Below are 9,829 nucleotides of genomic sequence, written 5' to 3'. Positions count from 1 at the left end.
CGGACGTGCGCTCGGGCAGGAGGCCGCTCTCGCCCTGTAAAGCCACACCCTTCCAGAGGGCTGCTAGCTCCCGCTGGCTTCGTATGCAGGCATTTCATTCCCTCGCCCAGCACTACTCCGCCAAGAGCCAGCTCCTGCGGTCGGACTCGCCCCTGGTTCTCCCCGCAGTGCTGCCGCTGGAAACGGGGACCCAGAGAAGCCCGAGAGCCCCCGCCCAGGCCCTGCTCCGGAAAGACTCAGCCCGCAGCCACCCTCGGCAACCCGGGAAAAGACAACTGGCACAATGGCACAGGGTGCCCCCATCCTGCTGGGATCTTGCTTTAGAGCGAAAGGCAGGAGGAGGGAAGAGGCTAGGGGAAAAGAAGAAACGGACAACACAAGGCAAGAGTCCAATAAAACTATGTTTATAAATAAAAACAAGGAGATTGGTGTTGTTTTTATAAAACCCAGTAGGTAGGGCAGGGCAAGGGGTGAGCAGTGGCCAGGGAGGCTACTGGGGACAGTCTGACTCCAGCGGGCTGAGGGAAGGAGAGGCTTTAGGGAGTCAGGGAGATGAACTGATGGCGCGTGAGAGCTGGCAGTGGGGCTGCAGGGGCAATGCAGACTCCCAGGGAGCAAAATACAATTCAACTCCATTGTATAAAAATCGCGAACACAAGAAAGACCAAAGGAGGTAACGCTTATGGAGAAAGCCACGGTGTGGCAGAAGGAGAGGGCGCCGGGGCGCCAGCACCAACAGCAGCAGGGTTGAGCGTGTCCATACTGTACCGTGCTTCGCCCTGGGCATGGGGAAAGGGCTGCCCCAGTCCCAGGCACGTCTCCAAGTACCCAGAAGTGGAAGGAAGAAGGGCAGGGAGCACTGGAGCAAACAGATTCAACTGTCCCAGCCCACCTGTGGGCACTGAGCCCAAAGGCCATGGTTCTGGCTGCAGTCTCATCCCCAGAGAGCTCGAGTTGCCACCGCTCACACCCCAGAGGGAGAGAGGCTGTCCCAGAGGTTTGTCCCTCCCAGTAGTCAGGCCAGCAGCACTGGGCAGAGGAGGAGACCAACTCAGCCCCTTCAGAGGGCAAATACAAGGGACCTCTATGTTTCTCCAAAGCATGAAAATGAACCAGTTGTGCCCCACCCTCGCCTTCTAACTCAGTCTAGGCCCCTGAAGGTAGCACATAGCTGAGCAGCAGCATGACAGCAGGAGGGAGAAGGCCACAGCTGCCACCGCCAGCCCCAGGCATGGGACAGGCCCTACAAACAGGACAGGCAGCAGCACATTGCAGGCAGGAGGGCAAAGAGCAGGATGGAAGGAGCAGAGCTCTGCCCTTAAATCCCCCCCAAAGAACCCCAAGGCAGGTGTAGGACACCAACTCACACCACCTCTCTGGGCTGGATGCAGAAGTACAGCCCCAGCCCTGAGGCCTGGCCAAGGTGAAGGAGGGTCCTGCCATGAGGCAGTGTCAGACTCGGACCTGGCCAGTACGTGGGGCAAGACAAGGGAGGCAAGAGGGAAGTGGCAGCATCTCTCCACTCCCTAGAGGCACTGAAGCCCTGGAACATTCATGCATTAGCCAGAAGGCAACTACAATGGGATTTAAAATACATATATAAGGCTGGTCCCTGCTCCCCTCTCAGGGCTGTGGGAAGGGCAGGGCATCTTCCACGAGGGGGAGGAAAGAAGCCATCTTCAGCGCCATGTGTGCCCAGCGCCCCTGGAGCTCCGTGTCCTGCTGTCGGGCCACGCCATGCTCCAGCTCTCCCCCCCATGGGCGGCAGGCTCAGAGAAAGTCAAACACCCCGTAATTCTTTGCTGCTTGATAGAAGAAACACAAAAGGGTGAAAAGAAAGAAGAGATGTTTAGGGTGGAAGGACTGAGGCAGCAGTGACACACGGGCAAGCAGCACAGGGTGCTGGGACGGATGCAGATTAATGGGGTTAGAGAGGATGGCAGGAGGGAATTACCATCGGCAATACACAAGTCTGGTGGCGGGATGGGCTGACAGCACCCAGCAGGCCTGCCAGGCCTGTCCACCCTGCTCGAGGAGGGATTAGAATCAAGGTTTAGTTCCATTTATTATTTTTTTTCCCTTTTTTTTCTTTTCGTTATCAAGACAAAAAAAAAAGAAACAAAAAAAACCCCAAAAAAACAAGGGGTGAAGCCAGGGCTGGTCCTAGGAAACAAACGACAGGATAGAAGGGGGAAGGAGGGACAGCAGACAGACAAGGGACGGGCGCTTCACATTACATCCACAAAGAACTCACTGGGGTTGCCCATGGCCATTCGGAAGGACTGTCTACTGGCTGTCAGTTCGGGGGGCACAGAGGCCAGGTCACGGCCCGGCGGCGCCCCGGGGGGCCCCATGGCTGACGGCGGTGGAGGCATCAGCAACATGGGGGGGCTGAAGAGAGGGGGGAGGCCGGGCGGCCCGTACGACTGCTGGCTGTGGTGGCTGCGGATGCTGTGAGCCAGGGAGTGCTGGCTGCGCTGGCTGTGCTGGCTGGCCGGCACCGAGCGCTCACTGGCCGCACGCTCGCGCCGCATGCTACTCCTCGTGGTGTGGTCTGACTCGCTCCCGCTGCCGCCTGACTTCGACTCCCCAGTCTTCTCTCTCTCCTTCCTCCTCTCGCTGCCACTGCGATTGGAACCACTGCTCCGGCTCCCTGCAAAGCACACGAGGCAAGGTTAGGCGCCAGCTCAGACAAGTCAGGAAAAACAGATGGATGCTCCTCTACCCAAGGGAGGACTGCAGCGTGCTCCTGCACTGCCAGGCCCCAGCACAGTCCTTCTCCCTTCAGCACCAAGTCCCACAACCCTTTGCTTTTCATTCTTCACCCACATACTTAGGCCTTGCCTAAGCAGCCTTTTCCTGCTGCTGCCCTGTACTGAACAGGACATCTGCCCACCCTGTAGGCATATTTTAGTCCTTTTCACTCACCTTCACTGTGCTGACTGCCTGCACTGCCCCCTCCATAGCTGTAGCCTGGGTCAGGGAAGCCGGGATGGGGGTTGTATGGATGAGGTGGTGGATACTGATATGGGAAGGCCATAGGCCAGGGTGCAGCTCCTGGGTGGGGGAGCGGAGCCAAAGTGTCCTGATCAGAGGCACCACTGGAACCATCATGATCATGAAGAGACAGATTAGCCATGTCTGCAAGAAAAGCAGAGAACAGGGGTTAATCCAAGCAGAAAAACAACTCTGTGACAAAGCAGCTTTCTGTCCATTCTTGCTGATGGATAAGGACAGGATATGCAAGGAGACACAAGAAGTTGGCATTCTCTCTGTTAGTCAATGCCACCATTTGTGCTTCCTGGCTGAACAACTGCCAGGCTGTGGGAGTCCAAGCTGCCACTCTAATACAGAGACCAGCTTGGTGGGAAAGGACCACACCAGAACTACAGCTCATCCTGCCAATTCCTTCCCCCACCTTATCTGAACAGAATCCAGTTGCCTGAGCATCAACCCCTTGCCAGCACTGAAATTCAGAGCCTGGAGACAGTCAGTAAAGATTAAGACTCTGCTATGACTGCCTAGGAGAAAAGATCACATGGTAGGTGACACTCAATGCTGCTTCCAACTTCACTACCTCAGCAGCAGAACAAGGGAGCTGGGATATTCTTCATCACTCCCTTAACAGGATCTGTAGAACAACGGGCCCAGCCTGATGGCAACGGCTGTCAGTGTGTCCCCATGGTGTCAGCAGGGCTCTGCAGGACCACTACCCCTCCATCCTCTCCCTCCCACCCACACCAAGAGCCATACTTCCACAGAGGTCCCCGAAGATGTAATAGCACTGCTCCGAGAACGTGATCTTGTTCACGGTGTGTCGAATGTAGCCAGCCTTCAGCAGATTGCTGGCATATTTGCGGGACTCACGGCGGTCTGTAAAGCCCTCCACGTGGTGATAGAGCCAATCTACCACATCCGAACCTGCCACCAAATACAGAGTTAAATTTGGCAAGAGAGGAAGATGGCGACTCTTGAGGCAGTGAGCCACACTGGAGCAAAGACAAAGTGGGTCAAGAGGTTCAATTTGTGACTCTTGCCTAGTCAACAGCTTGTTTACGGTGACACAGATGCTCCCTTGCACACCTACTTGAAAATGGGCCACCCATTCCCCAGTCCCTGCCTCTGCTGCAGGCAGCGCAGTCTCTTACCAATGAAGGCATTGGGGATGGTGATCTTCAGCCACATGCGGTCACGCACCTCGAGGCCTGACTCTGGTGAGGCCATGGCTTTGACAATAGTGGCCATGTCACTGTGGATGGACAGGTGAAAGTCATCGAGGCCTGTGGTGTGAATGAAGGAAGGTAGGCAGAGGTGAGAGAGGACAGAAGAGACAAGAGGGCCACATGAAAGCATCACACACAGGAGGAATGGGCTGGGGAACAATACATCGCAGACAGCCTTGGGGTACATGCTGCCCTCTTTCAGCCTTCCCATGTTATCCTCACATGTCGCCCGTTTCCTCTTGGGCAAAGCCCAGGCAAGAGTCACAAACTTACAACAAACTCCTGGCTTGTTGCCTCACCCAAGCTCTCCAGACCCTTGCTTCAGGGCTCTACATACCAAATCATCCCAAATTTTCAGAAAGTAACCAAGAGCCAGCCCTGTGCTCAGCAGGACCCTGACCCCAGCACAAGGGTCTTTGCTCTCAGCTGCCTCCTCTATTCTGCTCTATCTGTTGTCTGGGAGGACCTCTAAATTGCTCCAGGGACATGCTGAATCCATTGGCTCCACCTTCTCAGCAGCTAACCTCTGACTGGTCTGAGCCTTTCCTCTACACCTGCCAGAATTCCTGACTGCACCCCGGCTCCTCTACTCTCTTCACACAGAAGGCTGAAAAACATGATATTAATTCTCCCAGGTAGAACTCCTACTGATCAAAGTGCCAGCCTGGCAAGAGCTGCCTCCCTCCCAGTCCCTTGGCAGGGCAGATCTGGGCCACCCCAGCTGTCCCCAGGCAGATGTATTGCTCCCTTCTCAGCATAGTGAAAGTGAGGAGGCCGTGCAGCAGGAGCAGCACGGAGGCACAAGAACTTACGTTCAGTCTCTGGGATGGAGCTGGTGATGGAGGAGCTGGTGGAAGTGATTGTGCTCATGGATGGACTCATACCGTACGCTGGGTAGGTGCCAGTCATCGCTGCTGTGTGAGACACCCAGGCTGCCGGGTCGATGGGCCGGATGGGCTCACCTGCATTGAAGAAAGAGTTGGTCAGTAATTGTAAAAAATTATCATCTCATCAAAACAACCTCTGGGAAGGGACAGGGACTCGGCACAGCCCATTCCATCCCCAGTATTTGCCGGGACTCACCCGGATCGGAGCATGGAGAGTCTGGCCCAGCCCAGATCCGCTGGGGAGCAACTGGGAGAGAAAGAAGAGAGGGAGGGTCAGCAGGAGAGGTGCAGAGGGAGAGATCCCCCTATGACTTAAGCGGGGGTTTCTCTTTCCTCTGGCGCCCCGAGCAAGTGACCTCCCTGCCCCAGTGAAACGCGTCCCCAGCGTGATGTGGGAAGGAGGGCTGGGCTTATGGGCATTTTGGTCTGGGAATAGGACATAACAGCCTCCTAAAAGGAGAGCTGAAACCCCATCAAACCCCAATTCAGTGCCCCATGGAATCACACACACAGGGGAGGAACAAGACAACAACCAAGTATGTGCTTAAGGCAGGGCTCTCACATGAGCTAGGCACCAGCGCTAAGGGTGGGTCAGCTATCCACTTACTCCTGGGTAACGAGAAGCAGCCCCGCGGACTGGGGTCCCAGCACTTGGCCACAGTCAGGGTGATGGGCCTGCAACAAAAAGGTGAGAGTTAGAACCAGAGCACAGTAACACAAACCCCTGCACGATGGGTGGATGCTGTGTGCCAGCTCACTCCTGAGAGACAGGGAGAAGCTGCCAGTAAAGTGACCTTGCTCCCCTCCAGCTATGGGTTTCCCTAGTGGCATGAACAAAATTATGTGACCCTGCTGAGGGTTGCTGATGACCCAAATAGAATCAGAGAATCACAGCACAGTTTGTTTCAGGAAGGATCTTTAAAGGTCATCTAGTCCAACTGCCCTGCAATGAGCAACAACATGGCATCCCCACAAAAAAAGGGGCACAGACCCCAATTCCCTGCAATTCCGTTGACTGCAGTTCTTGCACTGGACATGAAAACACAGGAACCACAGCAACACCAACAACCTAAGTTCTAAGCTACTGCAGAGGCACTGGCTGGAAGATACGACTCACACACCCCAAGTACAAATTGTGCAGATGTACCTGGATGAAAGGAACAACCCAGATACTCACCCCGGCTTGTGCACAATCTCCCTCAGCACTCGCACAGCATCATCATTGCTCATGTTCTCGAAGTTGATGTCGTTTACCTGCAAACAACACAAAGAGGTGAGTCCCAGAGATGTGACCAGAGGCTGAGCTCCCCACTCAGCTCAGCAGTGACTCAGCTTCCTTCTTCCAAGCACAGCTTCCTGGGTTTAGCCTGCCAAAGTTCTCAGGGAGGCTTCTGGGTCTTTTCTTACTGCTTTCCCAGGCCCAAAGACAGAGATATGTGGGTGTGAAGTACCTGTAAGAGCATGTCTCCTGGCTCAATCCTGCCATCAGCTGCCACAGCACCTCCCTTCATGATAGAGCCAATGTAAATGCCTCCATCCCCACGCTCATTGCTCTGTCCCACAATAGAAATGCCCAGAAAGTTGTATTTCTCTGCAGGGATGGAAAGAGAAAGAAGTCACCCCAAAGCATCAGGCACAAGCACACCTAACCTCCGTAAAACCACATCCTAATGATGGCGATTTGAACCCCTGTCACATAGACATGTCCTGGGACACACAAACTCTTGAGAGGCAATTTCTACAACAGAAGCCAATCTTCTACAGAATCCATCTTCTCACTCCTCCCTCATGCATTCTCTTTGCCCCCTCCCCAGTTCCCTCTCCACGACCCAATCTCGCTCTGGAAGGACTGCAGGCTCCATGCACACTTCCCACTCACCCATATTCAGCGTGACCGTGATGATGTTCAGGGACATGGTGGAGTCTGTGATGCTGCTGAAGGATGAGGACTGCAACGTAAGCAAAACATGAGATGTCCTCCTGTGCCTCAGTAACATTCCCAGCCCTAGCTTCTTCCACTTGTCCTCTCCTTCTTGTCCCTCCTTGTGGCACTACAGCCACCACCCACTACTCCAGTCTTATCCTGGGAGCTTTGCAGAGCCAGAGAACAGCCATGGTCCTAATGACCTCTCTACAGCTGAGACAAGGCCTGTGGTCCCAGTTCTTGAGGCTACATTGGCTTGGAAAAGGTTCACAGCAAGTCTCAGAACTTGGACACTCATCCAAACCCATGCCCACAGCAGAAACAGCTGAATCCCTGAGCCCACTCTGATCTGCACTGCCCACCCCAGGATACCCAGCCCCTTCCTGGGTACCCGCTCAATGCGAGGAGCCTTCTGTTTCCGCCGGCGTCGCTTGTGTCTCCTCATTAGACGAGAAGCACTGCTTTGCTCTGTTGAACTGCTAAACCTGCAGGCAAAAGCAGAAGTCAGCTCTTCTGCTGCCAGAGTAGTGGCTCTGGCAGCAAGAGAGCTATGGAAATAGTACAGGGAAGAGAAGACTGCAGGGGCAGAGAGGAGAACATGCACATGGAGGACAGACAATGGCAGAAGGGTCTGCTGGATGACACAGAAGCAGGTCTGAGCCCAGGACTACTGTGCCCTGCAAAGGCATCTGTTTCTGTTCTGGGAGTCAGAGGGAAATTAGTGCCTCCCCAAGACCCAAGCTCTCCTACCTGCTGGTGGAGTCATCTTCATCTGAATCAAAGAAGCTGGTGGTCTCCAGCTCGCTGCTCATGAGTGTGGAGGAGCTCTCGTACCCACCCAGATCTCGGCGCCGCTCTCCCTTCACTGTCCCATTTACCCTGGGTGCTGTGAAAAGACAAGGGCTTGAGACAAACCCTTCCCCTATGCAGGGCTCATTGACAACCTCCTCAGAACAAATCTGGCCACCAATCAAACCCATCTAGTGCCAAATAACTTCCAGTCTGCCCTGCGATCAGATCCATCTCCTATGGGATAGCTCTTTTATCACTACAGGATGGGGAAGAGGCTGATGGACCAGTAGGAACAATGCTGCTATACTTGTGGAAGACTTGAAGCTGTTTCCTTGGTAGAGCAAGAAGCAGCACAAATGGCAAGGTTAAAGCTCACTCTGCATCTCAGCTAAGAAGACAGAGGCACAACTATCTCTTGCTCTTGAGGCTTCTACAGGAGATATCTCCTTTGACCACAAAGGGTTCAACACAAGCTCTTCTCTAACACAGGTGTTAGGTCTTGCCTCCAGTGTGAGGCTATGGGCCTTCTAAAAGCCATAGAATAGCCCTTTTGAGCTGGGAAGCTCTACAGAGCAGAGAAAGTTGCCCTAAGTCTAGAGCTGGTGCTGCCACCATGCTCCAGCCATGCCCTTGCAGAGCTCTCACCACATTACCAACACTCACCATGCTCAGGCCCATCTGTCCGACGAGGTCGTTCCCTCTGTGATGACACCACCGAGTCTGTCTCTGTCTCATTATCCAAGTTTTCCCGACTGCCCCCAGTGTTAGGGCTGTGATGAGATAAAAGCAACAAATATGTTCAACAGGGAACAACTTGACAAGGCTCTCTCTACCTCTGTCCTGACCAACACAAGGTTCCAGCCATCAGCTGTCTCCTTCTTGAGGGACAGGAACAACCACAGCACATCTACGAGTGCAGGGCAAAGGGCTAGGGATGCTGTGCTTTTTCCTTGCATTATTTTCAGCATGCCCTTGTTTGTTGAATAACACACTCCACATCTGCTCCCAGCCCCACTCTCCTCCCCTCTTGATGGCTGTCATCCCTGACAATTTGGGTAAGAGTGTCCCAGCCCGGTCTGGGATACTAATCTATATTACAGCAAATGCACCATGCGTCCCTTGGAAACCAGAACAGATGTCCATGTAACTTACTGGAAAGAGGGGGGCCTGGAATCTCCAATTCCTCCTGTGCGCTCCATGGAGGGTGGCAGCTCTGTCTGGTTATCGGCACAGACCGAGCCGGCATCTGAATGGGAACCCTCTGCAGACACCAGCTGGAGGGATGAGAGACAGAAAAGGAAACAGAGAAAACATTTAGAAGAGTGGCCAAAGGAGCTGGCCAAAAGCCTGCCTGGCCCAGGATCTCATTTCTGGCAGTTGACAACAGCAGATGCCCAGGAGCAGGTATGGAACAGGCCAAGCATGTAGCAACATTTCCCCCCAGACACTGGCTATTTGTGGCTCAGGAATTCCTGACCCAGCAGTGAAGCCTGGCTGGGTGACAGCCGTGCTTGGACACTCTGACATCACCTGCACACCCACACCACACACTCAGGTAACCTTTAGCACACATCCTGCAGTAGGGATTGGATTCCCCCAGTTCTCACACTGGAAAAAGCAGTTACAAGTCACTCCTTTCCTCAGCTCTAGCAGCCTCTATAGTTCTGCCTTCAAGCTGTGGGATCCAGCAGGACTTTTACCTTCCCACTCCTCAGAAACTGGGGGTAACAGAGCTCAGGGCCAAAGCTAGCTTTGAAATAGACTCTTGAAACAGGCTCTTTTTCTGGCTTCCATACGTGCTTCACAAACTTTCAGGCTGTGTTCAGGTTATTGACTTGCGCACAACCTTCACCCAATCTCTGGGATGCTCAACGGATTCCCCAGTGCAGAAATTCAAGAAAGGGTTAAACCCTAGAGACTCTTTATAGCAGCCATGCTGTGGGGCAGCCCAGGCACATCAACACAGTGTGACTCTGGTTCTGTAATAAACCATCAATTTCAGG

The 9,829-nt window shown here is 53.9% G+C and overlaps 1 protein-coding gene across 4 annotated transcripts in view; it reads right to left on the bottom strand.

Moving 5' to 3' along the window:
• Positions 1-382: 382 nt before the first annotated feature.
• Positions 383-9,829, bottom strand: part of DVL3 (dishevelled segment polarity protein 3) — a 33,617-nt gene continuing 24,170 nt past the window's right edge. For 2 of the 4 annotated variants that reach the window (XM_014254467.2, XM_088061180.1), the window contains 15 exons: positions 8,979-9,100; positions 8,490-8,596; positions 7,785-7,920; positions 7,426-7,519; positions 6,990-7,059; positions 6,562-6,701; positions 6,288-6,364; positions 5,718-5,785; positions 5,307-5,357; positions 5,036-5,185; positions 4,149-4,280; positions 3,754-3,921; positions 2,929-3,141; positions 2,255-2,653; positions 383-1,802 (listed from right to left, as the gene is read on the bottom strand). In XM_014254467.2, coding sequence (XP_014109942.1) covers positions 1,771-1,802; positions 2,255-2,653; positions 2,929-3,141; positions 3,754-3,921; positions 4,149-4,280; positions 5,036-5,185; positions 5,307-5,357; positions 5,718-5,785; positions 6,288-6,364; positions 6,562-6,701; positions 6,990-7,059; positions 7,426-7,519; positions 7,785-7,920; positions 8,490-8,596; positions 8,979-9,100 — 1,959 coding nt within the window. In that variant the 3' untranslated portion in view covers positions 383-1,770. Of the gene's footprint in view, positions 2,654-2,928; positions 3,142-3,753; positions 3,922-4,148; positions 4,281-5,035; positions 5,186-5,306; positions 5,358-5,717; positions 5,786-6,287; positions 6,365-6,561; positions 6,702-6,989; positions 7,060-7,425; positions 7,520-7,784; positions 7,921-8,489; positions 8,597-8,978; positions 9,101-9,829 lie in introns of all 4 variants that reach the window. The other 2 variants (XM_005525026.3, XM_088061179.1) reach the window with 2 other exon arrangements.

Source organism: Pseudopodoces humilis, chromosome 11 (assembly GCF_049639895.1).
Source record: "Pseudopodoces humilis isolate 2021_Gansu_Grassland_sample_001 chromosome 11, ASM4963989v1, whole genome shotgun sequence".
Classification (NCBI taxonomy): Eukaryota; Metazoa; Chordata; class Aves; order Passeriformes; family Paridae; genus Pseudopodoces; species Pseudopodoces humilis.
Note: the sequence above shows the minus strand (reverse complement) of the source record. Positions and strands in the feature narration are given on the sequence as shown.